Source organism: Ambystoma mexicanum, chromosome 12 (genome assembly GCF_040938575.1).
Source record: "Ambystoma mexicanum isolate Mex_15411 chromosome 12, UKY_AmexF1_1, whole genome shotgun sequence".
Classification (NCBI taxonomy): Eukaryota; Metazoa; Chordata; class Amphibia; order Caudata; family Ambystomatidae; genus Ambystoma; species Ambystoma mexicanum.
Genome location: NC_090936.1, coordinates 1,091,388,629 through 1,091,414,718, shown reverse-complemented (window position 1 = coordinate 1,091,414,718; position 26,090 = coordinate 1,091,388,629). Strand labels below are relative to the sequence as shown.

The following is a 26,090-nucleotide window of genomic DNA, read 5'->3' as shown; positions in this document are numbered from 1 at the left end:
CTAATGGACACAGATGGAAAAAAGTGTGCCAAAGAAGATAGTGCATCTCAATGTAAGCCACGGCCCCATGTTACAATTAGAGGGTGTTGTACGTGTCGAACAGATGGGAGAAGGCAGTGATGAGCGGTGCGGCAGGGGGGTTGTCAGGGATCGGAGAAGTAGTAATATGGAACATTAATGAGAACCGTTTTACAACATGCACTGCATACATACCAAAGCTAACATGGATTGAAGCATGTGAAGGTCCAGTAAAAGTTCAACCAGTGGAAGAATATTAGTTCTGTTTCATGGGCATGGGGCCGTTTGTTCAGGTAGGCAAGAATACGAAGTGCAATAAGACCATGTTCATTCCAGATCTTGCAAAAGGGCCAGCAGTTCTGATGGATTTGTACTGGGTATGCGGCCAACAGGCATATCTGCATCTTCCTTCTTCCTGACAATGCACATGTGTACTAGCAACATTGCACTCGCTATCCTTGGAGTGCCTGAAGTCCCCCCCCAAAGCAAAAAGAAGCGGTTGGTGAAGTTGCAAAAGAAGAGATCAAATTATATATCCAAGCTGAACATTTGTCCAAGCTGCTCAAAGCAATTGCAGACAAGTAACGGCTGTACACCAAGACGCAAGTGTTCTTTGCGTCTCTCCTGCTGCCAAGGGACCATGCTGCAGCTAATGCAAAATGGATGCAAATTGTTTGATGGGAAGTGATCCAGTTGCCAAATCACACAGAACAAGGCTTGAATGCTATCAAGACTGAATTGAGAGTGAATTAGTTGATGACACTGCAAAACCAGTAAGTCTTTATCTTCTGACGGTGATGGAAGGGGCTTGTGCAATAATATAGTGTTGTCTTGCTGCATGTACAACCCCCCAAATGTCGCAGAGAACTGGTCCCTGACGCATATCATAGGGGTCTTGCACAAGTTAAAGACTGGCATGGAAAGTGAAGTGGGTGTGCAGGCCAAAGATTGGTTTGACACGTTGTTTTCATGGGTGCCATCCTGGCTTAGGGCAGTAGTGAAGATATTGGTTCCGATTGTGTTGCTCCTACTGTTCTGCACGTGTCAAATGATGCTTTGATGCTATGCAAAGACTATCCCAAAGAATGCAAAGATGATGGTGACCATTGAGGCGGGAATGGCTCTCAGGGACAGAGGGTGGGCAGGTTCAAACTGAAGACCCAAATAAACCACGCATGGTCAGAATTGAAAGACCCATATACCCCCCCCCCCCCCGGGACATTGACCACCGCCCCACCAGATCCAGAAAATTACACTGAGCACTGGGTTGATTTAACAGGAGATGGGGACTATATATATCTCACGTGTACTCCAGAGAAGTATTCTCTGGAAGGGGGGAATTTGTGTCACATCTGCAGGGCATTGGTTCCCAAGGATAGAGATAGAGATAGAGAGAGAGATAGAGAGAGAGATAGAGAGAGAGATAGAGAGAGAGATAGAGAGAGAGATAGTGTGCGTGTGCGTGTGTGTGTGAGAGAGAGAGAGAGAGAGAGAGAGAGAGAGAGAGAGAGAGAGAAAGAAGCTAGTTGATGGAGGATTAACTAAATGGGAGAATGTTGGGATGTACGTTCAAATTGCAGCCTCTCTTAAACGATTTAGATTGCAGAATATATATTAACACAGGGGGAACATGTAGAGGGTGGTGTTGGGAGAATATAATGGGTCAAGGGGTCACGTGGGAAACATATGTAGTATGGAAATGTATCCAGGGGATAATAACCATCTGCTTTGCAATAGCGTTATGTAGAATGCATTGCATGTGTGGGACATCTATAACATGAACTAATAATGCATTTGAGGGTAGACCAGAATCCTCGCAGGCCATGTTGGAAAAACAGAACAACAAGGCCCCTTCCTTTGCTTCATTATCACATTCCAAGTCCCAGGCACGGTAGGGAACAAGCATGTACACTCGTATACAAAATGTATTTAGTCAAACCTTTGAACAATTGGGAAGGAATATGTGACGAACCAACTTCCAGGTCCCCAGTGGTCCAGGGATGAATATCGGTTTCTAAACCAACAATCAATCCCACACCACTAGTACACCAGAAGGGATCCAAACAGATTGGAAGACAAGTGAATTTTAAGACCTCCTTGTCCAATTATGGTAACGTAAACGGAACGGCAGGTTTATCTCTGTAAGGTTGTGGATCATTGGTTAGTTGCAACACAGCAAAAATACAATTATTATCAAATGATAAAGGCACTGTCCAGTCAAGGTTGTATAAACATATCTACTTTAGTATTACTACAACAGACAGTTCTAGCACACAATTACAACCTACACTGTAAAGGAACACAGAGGACAAACTCACAGAGGAAAGGGATGCACTCTGGATACTGACAGGAGGGTAGTTGGTAAAGCAATCAGTCTTACTGTTCAATGTTATTTGGTTTCAACACCAAAGGGGCAAAGGGTCGTAACTGTCTCTAGGGGCTTTGAGAGAAGGACCAGGGGGGCAGAACCACATGTACCTGGTGTTGAAATTCTTGGTGCTCAACAGCACTGAGGCGGTTCCAAGGTGCTTTGCAGCCCGTGAGACAGAGTTAGTGGCGGGAAACAGCTGCGGGTACCAGGCAGCAGGCAGTTTGGCAAGCAAGGCTATACGGATGTCTCCAGGCTGACCGGAACAGAGGCTCGGGCCAAGAATTGTTGTCTCTGTGCTGGTTGGCGGATATGGAATGCTGGTCGAGGCATCTCGGATGACTCTGGTGACTGCGGCGAGGCAACAGTCAGAGGTGCTACCAGATGCGGTTCGAGGACTTGACTGTCTTGAAATTGTCCTTAAAAAGATGGACGCTGGATGATGGTTGTGTGGCACTCCTCTTAGCTTCTTCACAGGGCTCGTGACCTTTAAAGGCGGATGGCCCAAAGCTCAGGAGGGCGTTAGCAGGCAACGTCCTTGCCCTTTGTTCAGAGACTTTCTGGCACTTCCCCACCTAAGAAATCTTGCTAGCAGAACCTAGTAGGGCACGCTAAGTGCTGCCTGGGTACCGGTTCTGGAGCTGCTGGACGGGTCCTCTGAGGCTGGTATCTCCCTCTGTTCCCTGTTTAAGGGCGGGATCTTGCTTCCCTCTTGGAACTCGTGGCCTTCCTTCACTGGTGGAAGATGTAAGGTAGACTGTACCTTCAACTCAGCTCCAAATGAGTCCTTCTCCTTACTCTTTACTCCTTGCAAAGTCTTTGGATGATCTCATCAGTGAGGGGCTCAACCCTCTTTTAAAGCCAAATGGGGCCCAGGGATTGGCGTAGACCAAGCCTAACTTAAGTGAGCCAATCCTGGGTCTCCACCAACAATCTTCAGTGATGCTTCGGGTCATAACCAGGGCGCTTGGCAACAGACAGGGGAAAGATGACTTATAAACTAGAGGGTAACTCCCTACTCTGTCTGGGACTGGGACTGAGAACAATTGATCAAACAAGAAAGTGTGTCCCAAAAGGAAAAAGTGTGAGCTCTAATAGTGGAATAAGTCACTGTGAGCTGTCTCAATATACAATAACTGGAAAAAGGATCACTCCTAGCTAAGTGCACTTACTACCTAGTCTAGTGTCCTGGTGATGGCTCTCAACCCAGCGGGGGTCCATTGCTATGTGCTAATAAATAACAAGTAATATGTCCTCATGGAACCTCTCAAGTATATAGGAGCAGAAACACTCTATGCTTGACACTCAGTGTATATATAAAGAACAAATTCATTTTTTTTTTCTTTAGTTAACAAAATTAAAACAGATTCTGAAATGACAATTTCTAGATACATTGGTCAATCTCTCGTAACATACAATCCAATCACTCATAGTTTTGAGGAATTGTCCTGATTATTTTATCATTCCACTGTTAAGTAGGACTCAATGTCTTTTGAATGTACTCGGGTAGATTCAAAAGACATTGAGTCCTATATCTCAAAACTATACGAGTGATTGGATTATATGCTACGAGAGATTGACCAATTAGTGACCAAATTTTGATAACGCATTGCATTATTCATGCATTTTTGGTTCTGCAATTTGTTGAAGTGCCTAATACAATGGCTGGTTCTAAACATTAGCTTTATTTGTTTTAGACCTTTCCAATTTCTTTTTTTCCCCGTTTCCCTCCATTTCTGATTCTCTCTTTAGGCCTCTTGATGTACTATTGCCTACTTAACAATTGTTTGTATCTAGAAACTTATTTCAGAATCTGTTTTAAGTTTGTTAACTAAAGAATATGTGAAATTGTTCTTTATATATACACTGAGTTTCCAGCTTAAGAGTGTTTCTGATCCTATATACTTGAGAGCTTTCATGAGGACATAATTTACGTGTTATTTATTAGTGCATAGCAATGGCCCCCTGTTGGGTAGAGAGCCATCACCAGGACACTCGACTAAGTAGGTGCACCTAGCCGGGAGTGATCCTTTTCCCAGTTATTGTATATTGAGACAGGTACTTATTCCACTGTTAGAGCTCACACGTTTTCCTGTTGGGTCACAGGGAAAAGATTACAACATATACTTCTAAGTCCCACCCATCTTCCTGTCTGCTGTACATCAAAGTGTCTCCCTAATTAACTGAGCCCTATGCAACGCTTCATCACAACATGGCTCTCCCTTGAAGTAGGGGGTTGCAGGCAGACTTTTGTCTCCTACAAGTCACATACTTCTCTGCTCTGAAAGGAGTGGTTCCAGACAGGACATTCACTGCCCTTTCATACCAAGGAGGGGTGTTAGTAGCAAGTTGACACATTGCATTACAAAGAAGTGTTGGCGACTGGTCTCCATTGTCACTTTCTGCGCCCAGGCCTTCCCTGCTGCCTGCTAATTAACATTCTTCCGGTATTCACTGCCACCAGCAATGGAGATGCAAATCCATGGGGCCTTGAAATTAAATGTTTTTAATTGATTTATATTGCGCCGGTAGCCCATGGGCAAGGGGCGCACAAATACACGCAGGGAACGACCATTAAAGAAAGGACAATCAGGCTGGCCATGGCCAAAGGCTTTTCATGTACCCACTGCTGTCAGGTGTCAGCTACACATGACAGGGGCGGGCAGCGCTGCTAAGCTGTGTCCTTCCAGAGAACATGACTATTTTTCTGCTGTGCGGTGAGCATCGGAAATGTGCGCGGCAATGGCTCCATCATTCATTCTTTTAAACAAAGAAAAAAAAGCCCAGGCGAGTGCACTCTTCCTGTACGGGTGGTCAAATTTCTCACAGAATGCAAGCAACTAAATTGGTGAAGGGCTGCGTGCCCCAGTACCAAGGTCATACTCATGGGAGCCAGGGCAGAGGTCTTGAGCTGCCAAAACACGAGCAGAGATTTAGGACACCAGCGCCGGCCCCCCTAGCCCCAGAATAATGGACACCAGGCCTACCTCTTGGGAGGAGTAGCTGATACAGGGGGAGCAGAGAACAAGGTCTGTGATTTTTATTAGGGAGAGCAAAGGGTGATGCCAATACTTAGTAGATTGCAGCGGGGAGGCATGATGGGGGCACATGCGTGTCTGGGATGAGAAAAGAGTTGCTTTGTTTGCAAGGACCAGGCTGACCTCAAAGCTAGCTACCGAGTTCATGTTGATATCCAGGTGCACATTATGTAGTTAGGAGTAAAGACAGGGTGGCGCCTTTTAAAATATAACAAATTACCTTACAGCACTTTGAGGTGAATAGGCCTTTACCCACGCGTGAAGAAGATGGAGAAGATGGCACAACCAATTGGAGAGGGGCCCATTTGTGAAAATTAGCATGTAAATAGGCAGCAGCCAATGAGGGTGGGGTATGAACACTGTATACTGAATGAGTCATTTATGATGATTTTTATGCTTCTAAAGTGATGTTCGCTTTGATGAAGAGAGAGAAGCTCTCCAGCAGTGGACCTATAATACCCTGTCGCCGTTTTCCTTTATGTATACAAAATAAAGCTTGTTCTTCTTGAAAAGGGGTGTGGGTTGGGTTTCCAGGTCTGGTTGTTGTTAAGTTACCCTACAGTTTGATGGAATGTCTGTGAGAAAGTGCAATTCCTTCTCTACTCCTAGATATCCTATTGGCAAACATTTTTTAAAAAATGTGTATCCTATGAGAATAGTTTTGTGCTTGACGGGTGAGCGATTGAGAGTCGAGATTTTTGTTTTTCTTCACATAGAAGACCATAGATGTCTGTGGAATGTTTGGCGATGGCGTAGGCTTTGATGACGAGACATCCATGTGATTCAAAAGCTTAGATGGAAGTCGATTGATTTGTTCATTATTTGTATTATGGTTGTCCAAATAGTCTTGGTATTTGCTTTCATCATCTAACAGGCTCACTAGTGTCTTATTGGGGTAACATTTATTATCCTGTTTCCATGAGGGATGACTATAGGGGCCCGTTTTTCGATGCAAGGTGTAATCAAGAGTGACGTGCTTCCGAAAGGTGGACAGGAAGTGATGCAGATCTCACATTCAACAGGCGGTTTGCTTGGGGTTGGTGGGTCTGTTCTTCTTGCATTGCGTTACTGGTGGGAGTTGGTTGTGTGATGTTTATGCTGGGAGTTATATGAGGAGCTATCCAGAGATAAAGGATGATGGGTCTTGTGTGGGGAGAATAGGGCTAAATCCAATGTCCCTTGTTGAGTTGTTTGTGGGTGTTCTGAAGGTGATCTTTTAAGCTTTTATTCTTTCTTCAGCTCCAATATCTTTGTGTTCTATGCACGATTTGGTTTTGCAGTGTTTGGGTGACCTTGATTAATTTCAGGAACACATCACCGCTCACTTATTTCTGATGCATAACTCACCAGTGTTCAAGAAAGGCACAATTAACCATTAGTGGTAATTGGATAAATGACAGTTACCATGCAGTTATTCATCGATACAATTGCCTTCAAAATACACAATTCTTCACCCCTATTCATGCCAATGGAGGGTGCCAATGGACGGTATCAGGTAATATTATCCCCATAAATAATATTGCCATACATATAGTCGCCAGGAAACAGCATAGGCGATTATTATTTATGGGGACCATTTATGGGGTAAATGGGTCCGAAAAAATATGGGGTTGTGGGGTTGTCCCCTGCAGGTACCATGGGATAATATTGCTGCAAAGAAAACTGCGCCATTCTTGTATGGCTATATATTTGCGGGGATGCTATCACATGTAACCCAATGGAGGTGGACAACATTCAAAATGTCAACCTCTAGGCACAAGATCAAAGAAAATGAACAACAAAGAAAATGTCTGGCATAGTTGAATGCAATCTGAAGGCAGACGGCTAACTATGTCTAAGTATTGACAGAAAACATTCAGCCTTATACTCAGAAAAGCTGGTATCGTTTTAATTTCGATAGAACATCCCTATCTGGCACAGCACTGTCCTAACATCATGCTGAAACGTTGGAGGCTTGAGTGGGTACTCTGAGGTGGGGGGGAGGTGGGGGGGAGTACACTCTTAATTCTGAAAATGGCAAACTATGCTCTGAAAATGTGATTGACTACCCTGCATGTGAATGACAGCAAAAATCAGGTAATAACATCAACTTGTTAGTAGTTTTGCAATTTCAGATGTAATGCACGACAGCCAAGAACCACGAAAAGGAGGTGGAGAAAATATAAATATATAAGAGAACACGCTCGGGAGGATAGCTCAGGGGCAATCTGCTCAAACTTGGAAGCAAGACGACACGGAGCAACATGGGTTTGATCCCGGGTCCGCGCTTAGAAACCTCTGGGTATTAAGCATGTTATAAATAACCTATCATATCATATCAAAGGAGTGAAGAAAACTCTTCCAAGAATGTTAATGAATTGAAATAAATGACAGTAACAGCAGGCCGTTGTCATATATCGTTAAGCCCTCGCGTGTGAAGGGCGAGCGACATTGACTTTTACTGTTAGGCTGTTTGTGTTGGAGCAGCTGATCGCAGCGTTCATCGGAATGCTTCGCTCAAGCCCCGCCCATTGTGACGGTGTGGAGATAAAAGCCGATACCAGAAGCCCTTGCGGCGTTAAGCCCTCGCGTGTGAAGGGCGAGCGACATCGACTTTTACTGTTTGGCTGTTTGCTCGGTTGCTCGGCAAAGCCCTTTAGTGGCCAAGTCGTAAAAAGAAGCTTTAAAGCAACCAGTGAATTAAGTGGCATTTCTAGCAGAAGCGGAAACAGAACATCCTATGACTCGTCTCGCGGAAGGCCCCCAAACTAGAAGGAAAACCTTCTATCATCGCAGAATGGCAAATCTATGGAGTGCGCTGAAAGCCTCCTCAGACGGGGGGTGGAAGGTAAGCAAGGGCGTGCCGTGGCCCGCCTCTTTAATTGCTGTACCAAACCCCCCAAAAGCTTCTGCTACTCCTGAGACAGACTTACATCTGCAATCTTTGTTGCCCGTTCTAATGATGTCGACTACAATTGAATGTGCAAACACTCAGAGTCACACTCATCCGGTTTATACCGGCATCGACGAACAATCTCAAGAAAAAGGCAGCGATGCAATTCAGCAACTGACCAGTATGCTTAATCAAGCCACTGGAAGACTGGAGGACCATTGTGTAAAAGATCTTGGGAACACCTTTTTACCGGTACCTCAACAGACTTCTACAGTTAATAAGAAAACGCAGATGGCAAATGTGGATTTGCCGCAATTGCATACAGAGATCCCAATGGTCAGTTCTTCTTGTGACTCTCCTGGCTCTTTGCCTGCGTCCATGCTTACGTCCGAAGTCACGGACGATGAAATAATTAGCATGCTGAACGCGCCAAAAGGCAACCAGCACTTTGCCTTCACAAATCCACACCCCCTGAAAGATGGTGTGCCCTCACAGAGCACATCTAATGAAACTGAGTCACAAACATTACGGCTACCTACCAGTAATGCCGCGGCTCTACAAATTAATCCATGCATGCCGATTAGCCAAAATACATCTCCTGAGATAAGAGCAACAAAGTCCAATTTTTGTGACATGGTAAAAAGAAAAAATGTACGACTAATTCAAAATCGAATCATGTGACACCTGTCCAGATCACATGACTTGATGATATGAGTAAACCTGATAAAGCACTAAACAAAAGGAATAAAGTATCCGCACCTTTAAAGAATTGTGCAATAAATACAATCGGCGACAATAGAGGGATGCAAAATGTTTCGCATGCAGCTGATAGCGCAAACCATAGCGCTTATGCATGCCAAATCCCTGATGAAACAGGGAAAAAAGGGGAGACTAGGCCAGAAGCGGATCCAAAGATAGCTGATGTCTCTGTCTCTCAAACGCGATCATCCTATTCTCCCCCTAAAATGGCCTGTTTAGATGCAAGCTCCTTGGCTAGAGCCCGACGCCTGCAGCGAATAATTGACTTGAAATCAAAACTGAATCAGTCTGTATTCGACGAGCCGGTACTTTCACCATCAAATGTAAGCAGCCCGTGTGCAAAAAGCAATAGTACCTCCAAGCAAGATAGAGCAAAAAAAGTGCTAACGCCCGTGTCCTCAGACGTTCAGTATGATAATGAACATTTGCATGATCTATTGAATGGATCTGATGCTTCGGTACTAATTTCTCAACAACGTCTCTCAGCTGATTCCCTCACTCAGATCCACAATAATGTAGTATCAGCCTCCTCGATTGTCCTATTACCGTTCACAAAACTGTATGAAGCTTTGAATGGCGCATTAGGTGATCAGGGGGCAATGTTATCAAATCTAATGACCAAAATGGAAAAACTTGAACACTTTACCAGTTTCCTTCAGAAACAAATAGAACAACAAGCGGACTTGTCCGCGAGATGGCAGGACCGCCTAAGCGACATGGCTTCAAGACATCATTGTCAAAAGGAAGGCTAAGGAAGTTGAAATGAAAGTTCGGAATGGCGATTATGCTCTGAAGCAAAATGTCGTGACAAAATCGGCATCCTTGAAAAAGAAAGTTAAGACACCAAAAGATCAGGAGAACTGTCCGGCCACGGACTTAGCTTCAGTCAAATCATGTTAATGATACACCAATGATTGTTGATATTGCGGTGGTCCAAGACATACTGAAATCTGCTGAGCCTGATAATAATAACGCAAGACCACCTCATTTAACTATTCAACATTCATCTGTAGATGCCGCAAATGCACTCAACAGCTTACAAAGTGATAGCGGAGTGACCCTTCTGTCTTTAAAAGCATCTATGCCCTCAGTTTCAAATAAAAACAAAGAACGTAGCAACATCAGTGCCACCGAATAACCAAAAAAGCTCTTTCAACATATTTAATGGAGCAGCAAAATCTTGCTGACCAAAAAGAGTTTTAAACCAGCTATTCAAGATAAGAGAGTCTCAAGTCAAGAAAATAAAATGAAACAATCAAAATCCAAACATTCAAACGTGAAAACATTTGTAAGGAATTTGACTACACCGCGGAAATCTGGCCTGTTCGAGCGGCCAACTGAGGTAGCAAAGCAGATAGCTAAGGCTGTGTTTGAGCCGGAGTCTGACAAAGTCATGGCTGCATGCAAACATGCTGCAAAACGTCCTCGCCTTGAATCTGACGAACTGAGTTCTGGCAGTCAAGATGATTCCACAGCAATCGACCTTTGCAATCTTTCGACATATTCAGCGGATGCGGACGACCAGAATGAACAACAAAATAATGGTAGTTCGCCTGAGAGAGCATGGGCCTCGTGGACTTTATTTACTGGCAAGGGGAAAAAATCTGAGTCAAAGCTGAAAACAAAATCCTTGGGGAACTCAGAACAAGAAGAAAAGGCAAAACATTCTTCGAGAGCCTCATCAATATTAGCCTCCAAGTTAAATCCAAAATTAACATCTCATCAGAGGCTCATGCAAACTCAACATTCACCTAGAGCCCATTATCCTAAAAATCAAACTGCAACCACTCGGCTCTGGAAAATACGCATACAAAATGTTCAATCAGATGACAACGAAGTTAATTTAAATAGAGCCAATGTCCTGAAACTATCTGCTTGTGTTCCAGTTCTGCGTAGAATTTCTTCAGATGATATAAAGATTGTTGAATATCCAACAGAAACAACTTCAGATCAGGTTCTATTGCATGTTGGCTCCTCAGTGGTGAAAAACATGCTACGACGAGCAGCAGAAAACCTACTAGTATTTGGCTTCGATTTAACACTAGAACCTGAGCAAGAGCCTTACAAAGTTTCGGCAAGAAGTGAAGTACGGAGAAACGTAGAAAGATTAGATATCCGACGAGCCACCTTGCGAAAATCAATGGCCCATTCCTCAGTAGAGAAATGTGACAAATGAAACCGGGGGGGAACCGTGGACGGAATGGTCCCCTACGTTAATTTTCCCCAAATGAGAAAACAATAACTATGACAGAAGAGCGACTCATGCTTAGTAGTGCTATCATGGAACACACAAGGTTTTGTTAATCTATTTAACAATTTCGGAGTGCCAATGGATAACATTTTTGCTGTATGCCTACAAGAAACGGGATCCACCTATTCGCGATGGTTATAGCACTTTCTTAAATCCTGTGAAAAAAAATTCAACTGGACGGCCATTTTCTGGCCTAGTCACCCTAGTGAAGAACTACAAATGGATGACGCCACTAGAATTATTAAATCCAAATCCTTTTGTACAAGGAACTTTGATTCAAATAACCGTCAAAGCAAAGTCGGTAAATCAATATCTGCTCTTAATCAACGGCTATTGGAATCCCGCAATTATCTCCCCGACTGGCTTTATTAGTGCCGTAACCACTTTAATAGATGCCACTTCGCTGAAATACAACAATTTAGCCATCATGATATGCGGTGATCTAAACTGTAGCTCGTTCAATTATGACAATGCTACACAAAAGAATATCTTGAAACGATCAGATGCTGTGGTGAATGGAGGACAACTTTGGTCCGATGCGATGTCATCAAGAAACTGTATAATGGTCAACGGTAACGTTGAAGGTGATCAGCCTTGCAATACAACATGGCGAGGTCCGTACAGTCGAAATACATTGGACTATATTTGGGTATCCCGACAGCTCTTCGAAAGAGTTGTCTCCCTAACTGTGACCTTAATGAATCACAGTGATCACGACTTGCTCCGGCTAGTCTGGGAAACGGGGTGGGGAGAACCCCCAGAAATACATCTGACACATGTCACCTCAAATGCGGCAGGCAATCGTTTAAGAATTAATGGGTCACAAATTGAATCACTCTGCTCTGATCTAATTAGGGAGAATCATGTGAATTATGTTCCTTTGTTGTTCAATTTCAGTTCGAAAATGGCGGACTCACGAACAATTGGCCATACCAACAAACATCAGTTTAGTAATGTTATCGCACAAGCGAAAAAGGAATTGAGGAAAGATCTGCGATGGATAAAGAAAATGAAGATCCCAAGAGCCAGCATTGTTGCCAAAATAAGATCTAGACTTCAAGGATATCGACATTGGCTGAAAGCACATGCAATGCTGATAGCCCAAAATCGGGCAGAATTAATGATGCAGCTCTTGATTACAAAGAATACGCGTGATATTTGGGCTATCTTAAACATGGGTCACTCAAAAGCTGCGCCTACGATTGTTAACCCAATAGATGGTTCAAGATGGGTAGACCACTTTGAGCAAATTTATAAAAAGCCAAAGGACTGGAGACATCTGCAAGTCAGTGAGCATGCAACAGCCTGGGATATAACACCGTCGAGAGAAGACATTAGTATAGCAATACAGAATTTAAAAAACTCAAGAGCCGCAGGTCCAGACCAAGTCTCGAATATTATGTTGAAGCAAAATAAAGCCCATTGGGCTACGTTCATTGAGCTCCTGTTTGAAAGAATCTCGGATAGCAAGAGCATTCCGGAATCATGGCTTAAAGCCATTGTTGTACCGATTTATAAAAAGGGCGACCGGAGGGAACCAATAAATTATCGTCCTATCGCTCTTTTGGATACAATCGTGAAAATTTTCAGCTCTTTTCTTCGACAGAAACTTGTTACCTGGGCTGCTAAATCAGGAAAAAACGATATTCGACAAACAGGTTTTACAGAAGGTGTTGGAGTAGCTGTGAATCTGTTGTTGCTGAATGTCTTAAAATTGGAGGCGCTGCGAGCAAAAAAGAAAATTTTCTTTGCTTTTATAGACTTGCGACAAACATTTGACACCATAAACCGTGAAAAATGATGGGCAAAACTACATAAATGGGGTTCTCCTTCTACAATCGTAGATCCATTAAAAGCTCTGCATTCTGATACAACGATCCAGATAAGACTTAACCAACAAGGCGATTTGAGCCTGCCGGTAACAACTTACAAAGGGGTTAAGCAAGGCTGCCTTTTGGCGGCCGATTTATTCAGACTCTTTATTGCGGACCTCCCTGAATGGCTGGCTTCAGTTCCCTGCTTTTCGCCAAAGATTAACAATACTTTGGTTAATTGTCTGGTCTATGCAGATGACGTGGTGATAATTGACCATACTCGGATTGGATTACAACACCTCCAGTCCCGGATGAATGGATATATGGTCACAAATGAGCTGATGATAAACACCGAAAAAACGCAAATTAAGAGCATTGGTCTTTCGCACAGTAAACTCGATAAAAAATTCAACTGGCAAATTGCAAGTGATAGACTTAGCATAGTAAATTCGATAAGATACCTGGGTGTGATGTTCAATAACTCAATATGTGAATCAGCTTGGATCAAAGACCTGACCAACAGAACAACTAAATTCGGACTGCAAGGGGTCAAGATTAACAATGACTATGGGAAATTCACCCTTACACCAATTTTGATATTCTATCGTCAAAAGGTCATCCCAACTATCTTATTTGGTGCAGAATCGGGTTGGAACCTTGATCATCGACTTTGGAATAGGTTAGAAGGCACCTTTTGGCGAGGTGCGTTAAGACTCCCTCAATATATTTCAGCACAAGCTTTGAGATATGAATTAGCAATTAACTCATTCTATACGACAGTTGTATGGAAATCACTGATGAGTTTGAGGAAAATGTACCTTGGACACAAGATTCCAGCTTATAAAATATTTAATATCAGACAAGTGGAAATGCAGTCCATATTAATCCAAACATGGAAGCAAAAATTGGATGTCATAATGACAGCTGCAAGTATAAGCAGAACTGAGTTAATTAACCACCCACAACTTGCACAAAAAAAGCTGGAACACTGGGATTGGATTCAGAACATCGAAAAACGGAAACAACTAAAAACTGTCTTGCCATTTATTATCGGCGAAATTAACCATCATAGTCCGCCAAAATACCTTCTGAACTGTCCATCACGTCATCACAGAAATAGGTTCTTAAGATTCAGGTTAAATGCCTTAAATAATCGAGAAATGGTTTGGATTAGACGTATTAAAGATGTTGCAGACAACAAACGTAGATTCTGTGAAGTAGGTGCAACAGAGTCTTTAAAACATTTGATAATTGCTTGTACAGGTATAACCAGGCAGCGGTCTTTGCATTTGAGTAATTTCAGACCACACAATAACAACTTGGAAGAATGGTGGGAATACGCAAGTGCTGGCCATAATGTCATGCTATCATGCAGACTTATTGTCTTCTTAGATATGATTTTCAAAGAAAAATAACCGTATTTATGTTAAAGGTCACGCATTGTCCACTAATAGATTATTTAGAATGGATCCACAGGATTAATATTACTTCTGTTTTTTTTCTTCATTCCTAGATATACCCAGTGAGCACGAATATGGTCTTAGATGCTGATTTCAACTTGTTCGTAGCAATTTTCAATGACGACGAATAATGTAACAAAAGTTCGATAATAAATTATTGAACTGAAGTTTTAATAAAAATAAAAAAATCAATATATCATTAAGCACAGAAATGATAGTTAAGAGTGGGGTCGATTTTTAAATTTGTAAAAAAAATTTTTAAAAAAAAGGCTCTTCAACCAAGATAGGTAACCCTAGTCTTGCTTCCAATGGATGGCAATTCAAAGGAAAATACAGGAAATAAATTAATCGGACAACAGCACGAAGTTCAGTAAGTCTTCCTTTAGACAGTTAAACCCCTACAGAATGAAGTATAGCTTTAAGCATAATGTGGAAATCTACTGAGGGGCCTCGGGACAGAGAAAACGGAGCAGAAGTGAATCTTTAAGATGCTACTAATGTAGGTTTATAGCTCCAGCGTTTAGGATGGAACAAGTTACTTACCTGTAACTGTTGTTCTCCAGCATGGGTCTGGCATGGATTCACATGCTCATGAATATTCCCCGTCGGCAGGCCGGGAATCCTCGGTATAGAAAAAATCAGTATCAGTTTCGTTTCTGATCTGTCTTTCTCAGTAGTAACCAATCACTGGTCTCTGGGTCATACTGCCCGAGCCAATGACTGCCCTCTCCCTAAGCCCCGCCCCTGGCAGCCATCCTCAGATTTTGGTAGCACGTGAAGTGGCAGTATGACCAAGTGAAGAGCCGCAGAGGGGTAGGCGGGAGGGTTCACATGTGAATCCATGCCAGACCCATGCTGGAGAACAACAGTTACAGGTAAGTAACTTGTTCCTTCTCCAGCATGGGGTCTGGCATGGATTCACATGCTCATGAATATAAGAATACATAGCAGTATACACATGCACAACCACGGGAGGTGGCAAAAGGCTCAATATCAAGCCATACAACAACTCAACATTAAGCAACTCTTACCTCCTCATCAGGCTCACCTTAGGCGAACAGGTTGCGCAGCACTGCCTGGCCGACTCTGGACTCCTCCCTGGAATCCCGGTCGACACAGTAGAATCTCGTGAAGGTGTGCTTCGACCTCCATGTAGCAGCCCTGCAGATGTCGAGCAGGGGCACACCAGACAGGAACGCCGTAGTAGCAGCGATCGCTCTGGTCGAATGGGCCCTCGGACGGCCTGGCAACGGTCGGTTTGCCAACCGGGGACAGTGCATGATGCAGCCGGAGAGCCATCTGTAAATGGAAGTCTCCGAGAGAGCCTTCCCTTGCTTCACAGGTCCAAAGTTCACAAACAGCTGTGATGTCTTCCGAAAACTCTTTGTGCGGTCCACGTAGAACTTCAGCGCTCTAGCTACATCCAGCGAGTGCAGAGTCCTCTCAGCCAGCGACGAAGGCGACGGGAAGAAAACTGGCAACACCAAGGGCTCGTTGAGGTGGAAGTCCGACGGCACCTTGGGCATGAAGGAGGGGTGCGTCCTCAGCACCACCCTCGTGTCGTGAAAAGTCAGGTATGAAGGCTTGCAAGACAGGGCCTGGATCTCTCCCACTCATGCAGAGGTGATGGCCACGAGGAATGCTGTCTTCCACGACAGAAACTTCAACGGCACTGAATGCATAGGCTCGAATGGGGCCCCCATGAGCCTAGTCAGCACCACGTTGAGCTCCCACGCCGGGGCAGGGGCCTTCACCGGCAGGAATGATCGGAACAGTCCTTTCATAAATTCCTTCACCTGTCGATGAGACCACAAGGACGCCCGTCCTGTAGTTCTGGTGTAACGTGAGACGGCAGCCAGATGTACCTTGATGGAAGCGTGAGATAGGCCAGCCTTGGCCAAGGACAATAGGTACGGCAATACTTGAGGGGCCGTAATCCGCAGAGGGTTAATCTTCTGTGCACGGCACCAGACAGAGAACCTCTTCCATTTGTGTCCGTAGCACTTGAGAGTTGAGGATGCCCTGGCCTTCGCGAGAACCTCTCTCCAGTCGGCCGGGATGTCGTATCCTCCAAACTCTAGTGCTGCAGGAGCCAGGCCTGCAAGTTCAGCGACTCTGGTTCGTGATGAAGAATGGCGCCTCCTTCTCTGGCGAGAAGATCCGCGTCCGTCGGCAGCTGGACTGGTGTGGACGCTGACAAGTCCAGAAGGTTCGGGAACCAGATCTGCCTCGGCCACGCCGGTGCGACAAGGATCATCATGCACCGTGGCCTCTTGAGCTGGTTGACGAGCCGGAGTAGCAATGGCAACGGCGGGAATGCATAAAGGACCAGGCCGTCCCAGGGGAACGAGAAAGCATCGCCCATGCTCCTCTGTTGGGGAAACCTGCTGGCGAACCTCCAGCACTTGGAGTTCGCCGCCGTCGTGAAGAGATCGATCTGGGGTTTGCCCCATCATCGGAAGAGTTGGTCCACTTGATCCTGGCGCAGTTCCCACTCGTGGCATGAGCGCAGCTCTCTGCTGAGTGAGTCGGCGATGGTGTTTTTTTATCCCTGCCAGATGAAAGGGTACCAGAAACATCCCTTGGGCGTCGGCCCAATGCCACAGATCCTGGGCTTCCTTGGATAGGGCAGGGAATCTGGTTCCGCCCTGCTTCCGAATGTAAAACATTGTGGTGGTGTTGTCGGTGAAGATCCTCACCACCTTGCCCTTGAGGGACGGAAGGAAGGACCTGAGGGCCCAGAACACTGCACAGAGCTCCAAGATGTTGATGTGGAGAGTCTTCTCCTCCGGGAGCCAAAGGACTCTCGCGTGGAGACCCCGGTGTGCGCTCCCCAACCTTCCAGGGAGGCATCTGTCGTCACCGTCACCTGGTGGGCCGGGGCTAGGAAACCTGTTTCCGCCGTCAGATGAGAGCGGACACCCCATCATCGTATCGCCTGACGGAACGCTTCGTCGAGCGGGATCCTGCCCGTCGTCTGGATCCAGTGGGCGTCGAGGAATTCTTGCAAGGGCTGCATCCGAAGTCTGCAGTGGCGCACCAGATAAATGCAGGAGGACATCATTCCGAGGAGGTACTTGATAGACCTCACTCTGGCCACGTCCGTGGCCAGCAGACGTTGCACCTTTCCTAGGATGGTCCTTATCCTTTCCTCCGACGGTGAGGCCCGCCCCGCCACTGTGTCGAGCTGTGCTCCCAGAAACAGGGCGACTTGCGACAGGACCAGGTGTGATTTTGGAAAGTTGATGGAGAACTCCAGGTCCGTGAGCAGCTGGACGGTCTTCGTAGTGTGTTCCACGGCGAGCTCCCTTGTCCTTGCCCGTATGAGCCAGTCATCCAGGTAGGGGTAGATGTGGATCCCCTGCAGGCGCAGCCACCGGTGCTAGGCACTTGGTCAACACCCTGGGCACCGATTTTATTCCGAACGGGAGGGCCTTGAACTGGTAGTGCCGCCCTTTGACCACGAACCTGAGGAACTTTCGGTGTCTCTTTAGAATAGGGATGTGGAAGTATGCATCCTCCAAGTCCAACGACGACAGGAAATCGCCCTCCTCCAGCTGTCCCAGCACGTGCTGGAGGGTGACCATCCTGAACTTCTGTGCCTAGATGTATTTGTTTAGTCGTCGCAGGTCCAGGATGGGACGCCATCCTCCTGTCTTCTTCTTTACGAGGAAGTATCTTGAGTAAACTCTGGAGCCCCGAAGCCTCTTCGGGACGAGCTCGATGGCACCTTTCCTGAGCATCGCCCTTACTTCCAACAGCAGTTGAGGGATGTGATTTTCCTTCCTGGCCACGGGAGGAATGCGGGGGCACCTCTTCTGGAACTCGAGGGCGTGCCCCAGGGCCAGGGCGTCCAGCACCCAACGGTCGATGGAGATGGACTCCCACACGCCGACGAACTTCGTCAGCCGGCCTCCTACCGGGGTGCTTCGGCGGGGGCCCGACCCGACGGTTGCTTTAATCTTGCTTGGAGGCCGCCTTGCCTCCTTGACCACCTTGGCGACGACGGTGGGATCCACCTGACTTGCCGCGTCCCCTGTAGGCCTCCTGCGACGAAGATCTTGCCGCTTGACGGTACGTAGAGGAGCTGCTACCGGTTCCCTTGGAAGCACCCTGTCTGCCTCCGGAGCTCCGAAAGGACGGCCATCGCTGTTGGAGCACACCCAGTGCACGGGCCGTCTCCGTGTCCGTCTTGATCGCCTGAAGGCTGTTGAAGGTTGTTCCCATCGAAAGGCATGTCAAAAACCTTGGTCTGTACGTCCTGGCGGAAATCCGTCGCCTTGAGCCATCCTAGTCGTCTCAGGCAAACGCCGTTGCCCAACTGACGGAAACCGGTGTCGGCGATGTCCGTAGCCACCGTAATGGCATGGTCCGAGGCAATCTCACCTTCCTGTAAGATTTCCAGGGCCTCAGCCCTCTTGGCGTCCGGAAGGAAGTCCAACAGAGGGGCGATCTTGAACCACAACTCCCTGTCGTAGCGGGCTACGATGGCCAGGGCGTTGGCCGCCTTGATGGTCGTCGCTGCAGATGAGATGACCCGTCGTCCCATCGCATCCAGCTTCCTACCCTCGCCGTCCGGCGGGGAGGTTGAAGTCGAGGCCGATGCCCCCCCGCTTTCTTCTTGGCCGCCGCCGCCGAAATGACCGAATCCGGGGTAGGTTGCGCCCTAAGGCACAAGGGGGCAGCGTCGGGTACCCGGTACTTCTTCTCGTACCGGTCCCTCTTCGCAGGAGCCGTGGAGGGGTTCTTGAGGAGGGCGAGCCCCTCATCCCAGATGTCATCAAGAAGCGGTACGGCGAGGACCGTCTTCCTTTTAGCCTCGCGCCGTTGGTAAAGGAACCCTTCCTTCCTTCTTTTCTTCGGGGCAGAGCTGGAAGAGCTTGGATGCCCTGGAAATCATAGCATGGAAGGATCCAATCTCGTTGGGCGGGGGGACGCCCGGGCAGGGGGCGACGGGGGACACGTCCCGTCGTCGCCTCAGTCGTCATCCGTACCCGTCGTAGTCGTGTCCATGCCTGTATCATCCCCGTGGGTAGTGGACCGGGGGGGGGGAGGCAGAGAAGGTAGCAGAGGCGGGAGAGGAGGCCTAGGATGCGTCCTCCTCCTCTTAAGTGGTGGGCTCTCCAAAGGTCCTGGCTCCGGTTCCCCTGTCGGGTCTGGCTCAGGTACCTCCATCGGGGGAAGGGGCAACCTAGTCCTTATCTCCGAGCATAAGGACTGGATGGCTGACAAAATGGCCGCCGAGGTGTCCTGCGGCGCCGGAAACGACGGGAGCGAGGGCTCTTGAGGAGCCTCGTCTGCGACACCGTCGCCCTAGTCGTCGCCCTCGTCGGGATCCCTCCCGATGGGCTGGGCCTCCTCCACGACTTGGATGAGCTCCTCTTCAGAGGTTGTGTCCGTATCAGCGAGGGCCACCAGCCCCTCCCCCATCCTTTCCAACGAGGACTTCGTGGGGGTCTTCTCAATGGGCTTGAAAGACGACTCCCTCTGCGGTGGCAGGGAGACTCTGGTACCTGAGGGCGCCTCCACTGGTATAGCCTCCACAGGCTGAGCCAGGGCCGTGGCGACATCCTCAATCAAGGTCCTAGCAGGGTGAATTAAGGCCAACATCACCTTCTGTACGCCTGGGGCCTTCACCTTGGGGGGAGGGTCCGAGCCTCGCTCCCCCTCTGCCGGGATCTTCGAGATCGACCAGGGCCTCTCCAGAAGCTTCGCCGGGTTCTCGGACTTCCTCTTACCCGAGCCAGAGCGTTGGCTCGTGGTTGATGGCGCCGGGGAGGATGCGCCCTGCCTGGCAGCCAAGGAGCCCGACCGTTCGGCACTCCCGGTGCCGCGGACTCGCGGTGCTTAGCCTTTTGTTGGGCCCCCGTCGCCAGGGCACCCTCACAGGACTTAGAAGACCGCTCGGACTTCTTTTTCTTCTTCTCGCCTGGCGTGCTCTTACCTTCCAGCCAGTTGGCGAGACGGAGGTGGCGATCCTTCATGGTCCGCTCCGACATGTTCCCACAAAACGCGCAGTCCTTTTCCTTGTGCATCTTGTCCTCATGGAGACAGTAGAGGCATAACGAATGCTCATCCTCCTTGAAAACGTTCTGAAGCTGGCATCCAGGGCAGGTCCTGAACAGCTTCCCGGGCGTCGAGCTCCCTTTCTCCTGGGCCATGTCCGGGTAGGCCTTGGAATTTCTGGAATCCTCCAAAAGCGTAACTCGACGAAATCTTCACCCTTGAGGGGCGTAGAAACTCCGAAACGGATCCCCGTTGATCGGATGTAGAAACGGTGGAGCTTGAGGCTCTATTTAACCGAAAAAATGAGAAAATCTCCTGAAAAAAGCGGGAAAACGCAGCAAAAGCTCGAGAGCTAGAGCACGAGGACTCCCAACACTTGAACTTGCGGTAAAAATCTGAGGATGGCTGCCAGGGGCGGGGCTTAGGGAGAGGACAGTCATTGGCTGGGGGCAGTCTGACCCAGAGACCAGTGATTGGTTACTACTGAGAAAGACAGATCAGAAACGAAACTGATACTGATTTTTTCTATACCGAGGATTCCCGGCCTGACGACGGGGAATATTCATGAGCATGTGAATCCATGCCAGACCCCATGCTGGAGAAACATAGTAAAACCATAAGAGTTCAAAGTTAAAATCAAACATGTTCTTTTCTTTAATGCCATTGATGTTCAATTGATGTCTCAGCAGATAAAAATTACACTAGGCTTAGCACCAGAGTTCTAATATTTGCTATAGAATGGTTGAGATTTTAGGTTCAGAGTGAACTACATATTAAATGAAACATTTAGATAAAAGTAATATTGGGCACACAAAGAATGACATGTTCCTAACAGCAACACTGCACTGATGAGATAATAACGGCCTATGACAACTCATGTGAAGCACGGGTAAGGAGGTATAAAGACAAATACAGGCAACATTACAGTTTAATGTTATGCATACTGGAGCTGGGACTAATTCTACAAGGACATCCAAAGAAGCTACAATGCAATCGATTATTTCAACATGACGTGTGATGGCAGTAAAAGGAAGCCAATCCCGGGACGTTTTCTGAAACAATGCAGCAAATGCCAATACGAGTGCGAAAAGAAAGTAGATGCATGGGCGCACAAACCTTTGCAAATTTTACAATAAAAAGTGGAAGAATAAATTGATTTCATCTTTTTTCTGTCAGAAGAAAAATAATATCCATGAAAATTTGGCTAAATCCATACACTACCAAACACTTGACAAGTCCCACCAGGAGCATTTTAACATGCCCAATAAAAAATAATATTTAACAGAATAGGACTAATGGTGCATTCGTTATACCATACACATATATCCTATGAAATCATTTGAGAGTGCACAGGGGAAAGGTACCACAATTGAATGCCAGAAGGAGAATACTCAGCATTAGGATACTTCTGGTGGCGAGTAGAATAGTAGACAAACATTTTTAAATCAACCTAAGCAGCAAAGAATGTATTACTTTTCATATTCATCTCTTGCACACGTGTTTGTTATTTTCGAACAGAGCAGTTCAGTATAAAGTTACTAACAGCATGAACCTGGTAAGCCTTTTTTTATTTGGGTGATATGTACTAAAATAGACCTATAGAATGCTAGTAAATAGTAACTCAAGTAAACATCATTGCATACACCAAAAGTTTGAATATTGACCTATGATCCACAGAGCCTATGATACCTCAAAAGAGCCAGAAGGAGATTATACAAACAGCTAGTCCAAGGGGAATCCACAGCATAAGCACTGAATAATGTCCTCGGAAGGAAGTAAAAAGGAAATGACTGAAACTTGCATAGTATAAAGAGGGCGAATATTGGAAGCACCCATAAATGACATGTCTTGGAATTATAAAGCAGATAGGTGAATTGTAGTAGGGTGCATATATGGTGATTAGGAGCAGAGTCAAATGCCTGACAGCTACACGTTCTGATGATTCCTTGCAATACGGATTTGGGTATGACCGGGTGTGTATAGCTTAAACAAAGTTAAAAAGTACAATATTGTTCTGTAAAAGGATTGTAACAGGACAATGTAGATGCAAATGCATTATAGGATAATTGCATCTTAAGATCATAAAATTGCAAAAAAAGAAAAAATGGTTTCATTGAAAAGAAATGGTAAAACTAGAGAAATAAGGTATAGGGAACGTGTAACTAAAATTGAAACGGGTAACAAACATCACACCAGTGGGTAGGGACAATCATATTGACAAACTCTATAGTCTAGCACAAACAATGTAGGTTCTTGCAGGCATTTACATACCCTTATGGGACTGTCTACTAAAATGACACAGACACACACACACACACAAATATCATTAGCTAATGATGAGTGCAAATGTATCACCCCACATCATGATATAGCTGATATTCACCATATCCTGATTGGCAGAGCCCAACGTCCACTCCAGAGGTGGTCAAAATGCCCACCCAGGGTTGTGGCAGGTTTTGCAGTAGACAACGGTGCTATACTCGATGCAAACTCCCAGAGGTCATTGGATATTTACCTTTATGGCAACACAAACCTCTACCCATGAGCACCTGCCAGGTTTCTTACTTGACACCAGAACTGCTGTGGGAAAACTCCCAGAGAATCTAGGAACACATCCCCATTGCCCCTGCGTAAATGATTAACATTAGATGCCATCCATAACCTCCATCCCCAGTTCATCACTAAAACAATAAGCATTTCAACTTGCAAAATAGTGTCTCTTTATATACAAATAGAAATACAAAGATTGTTCTTCTGCATCTATTTAGCATTTATGCATATTTACTCACTTATAGAAATAATGAGCATTAAAAATAGTATATACAGTAAGCTTAAAAATAGTATAGTGAAACAAAAAGCATTTCCTTATACTAGTGTATAGGCGCGTTATAAATGGCATATCATATCAGCCATGACCTAGTTGAATATTGCCCAAGAACAAAATGTGTGTACAGCCATGAAAAATATGGCAGAGTAAAACTAAAGATATACTCATGGTAGCGCTGTAAGGTCTAGTGAGCCAGTAGCCATGTGATGTTATTCTAGCCACTGTAAACCTATCAAATGGAAGTGGCCAAAACAATATCAAAAGCCCATTGCTCCTAATGACCACGAAGCTAACTAGAACCATGGACAAACAAATGCACAAAAAAACAATACCAATCTACGTATTGGATTTATCGCTTCAATCCAGAAATGCATGTATGGGTCTAACTTATCAGTACAAGATGGGGCAGCGGTATGACGGCGCAGTGCTTCTCTAAACACCCGCTGACATTTGGGGCTGAACTCGGAAAAATATGTCATGGTCATGCTTGGCTTGCGAAGACCATGGAAACCAAAATATGTTTAAAAAATGAAATGTTTGTAAATGCTAATTCTGCCTCCGAAATATAGACATGAAAATAAAATCAGAATTTGGAAAAAAATGACAAAGTAGGGTCAAAGGGTAGATTTTCTCTGCTCTGGGAAATGCATTAGAACAGCTGCTGTTATCTTACCCGAGCCACTCAGTCCTTCCAGCTCTGCCCGGCATGGAATCAGCGCGCCAGAAGCTCTGCCTTTTCATACCTGTTAAGAGCTTACTGTATAAAGCTGACTGAGGTTTACCTAAAATCATGCATCTTAAAGCTAATCGTGGTGTGTACTGCCATTGTGTAATTCGGTCTTTCAGCTCCTTGCTAGTCTTGCCTATATTTTAGAATGGGGTATTATGTAAACATTGGGATGTCGTAGTCTATAATTGTAACCCCACCCATGTACTGCCGTTATCTTACTGCCTACTTAACAAGGGCAGTTATGTAAATAACTAACTGACATTCTGAGCAGAAGGAAGAAAACAATGATTGCATTCTAACATACCAGTCTAGTCCTCACTTTATACAATGGACTTTACAAAAAGCTGAAGTACACTTCTATATATTCATCTAATTGAGTAAAGTAAATTATCCAGGTAATTGCAGCATGTGTCTACAGTATTTTGGGACTTGGCCCGTTGTAAAATAAAAGCATCGATTTTAATTTCACATTATATTGTAACAAAGTGGAAGAGGTCTGCCTTATGGCGAGCAGCCATAATTTGTATTCAAAACAGCACTAGGCTGTGGCTAGAGCCTTTAAATTTAATACTGCTGGAAAAAGAAACATTATTAGAGAAGGGTGTGTAGGAGAAAGAACATTGAAAGAACATTGATTTTATTCATGCAAGTTATTTTTATATTATGTATGAATTTTTTAAATTGGATGTGTAAGAATTGGTTTTATTTATATAGATTGTTAGACTTGATTCTGTATAGATATGTTTTATATGTATGTATTATGTTTATATGTATTTTGTTATAAGGTTTATTTAACCATAATAACATTTAACAAAGAAAAAAAAGTTTTATTATACAATACTCACACATTTTGAGCCACTTGTAAAAACAGGAATGCAGATGAATAGAATTTTATAAGTGCATGCCTGCTGGTCAGTAAATGCATTTGAAAATAGTTATTTTATTTATACACAGGAGAAATAATGCTCTTTTGATCTCAAAAGAACGTACAATAGATGAGAAATCAGATTTGATGGGAAGTGGTGAGCTTCTTACAAACACTCTCCAGACATTCTGCCCCGGTTGTTGAGGTAAGGGGGATCGGGGTAAATGGAATAGCCACCGGGGACAATACATTTGGATTGACATACATAGATTAAGCACAATGAACATTGGACATTTTTAAGTGCAGGTAGTCGGTACGGCCAGCTGTGCTCGGGCGTGTGACCATGATGGCTGAAGTACTAGAGTGACTGCAGAGGAATCGAGGGACAACGGCAGGTTAGAGGTGAGGGAACAATGTTAGCTAACAGGCAGATGAGAGGTATGTTAAGAGGGTAACTCGGAGGAGAGGAGGTTGGATTTTACTTTGGTTTTGAACAAATCTGTGTGGACTGTTTCTCGGATGTCCGGGGGAAAAGAATTCCATGCAAGTGGAGCAAGAAGAGAGAAGTGGAACATAGAGGAAGCACAGGGAGGGTGAGGAGCCACAAGGGTAATCGTGGAGGCAGAGCAGAGATTACGAGAAGGCTTGTAGAGTTGAATAGAGAAGGATAGATACACTGGCACCTTAACATGGATAGAATTGTGAACCAGGAGAAGAAATGTAATTCTCATATGATTTCTCGAATCCACATCACCCCGATGGTTAAACTCCTAAAGTAGTGCTATTACCTTAAGGTCCAGGCTGCAGAGACTGACCACATCTTCATCCTTCTCTCTACGTTTTCTCTTCTAAAAGGGAAACCAGGATATACAGATAAGAAACTAAAATAGTATTCTAGATTATTTCAGATCCGAACTTGGAACAAATACTTAATATTTAAGAAAGAGGCACATAGTTATTTTCTAATGCATAGATTAAAGGCAGGTTTGTCTTGCACTCTATCATTGCCACTGACTCAATACCCAGGGTGCTGAACATTGTGTCAAACAAAACACTTTGGACATATAGTGAACTTAGTGAAA

The 26,090-nt window shown here is 45.4% G+C and overlaps 1 protein-coding gene across 1 annotated transcript in view; it reads right to left on the bottom strand.

Annotated features, from left to right (window-relative positions):
- NET1 (neuroepithelial cell transforming 1) overlaps positions 1-26,090 on the bottom strand; it is a 448,214-nt gene that overhangs the window by 165,076 nt on the left and 257,048 nt on the right. Inside the window, exon 3 of the mRNA XM_069629638.1 lies at positions 25,797-25,856. Coding sequence (XP_069485739.1) covers positions 25,797-25,856 — 60 coding nt within the window. The remainder of the gene's footprint in view (positions 1-25,796; positions 25,857-26,090) is intronic.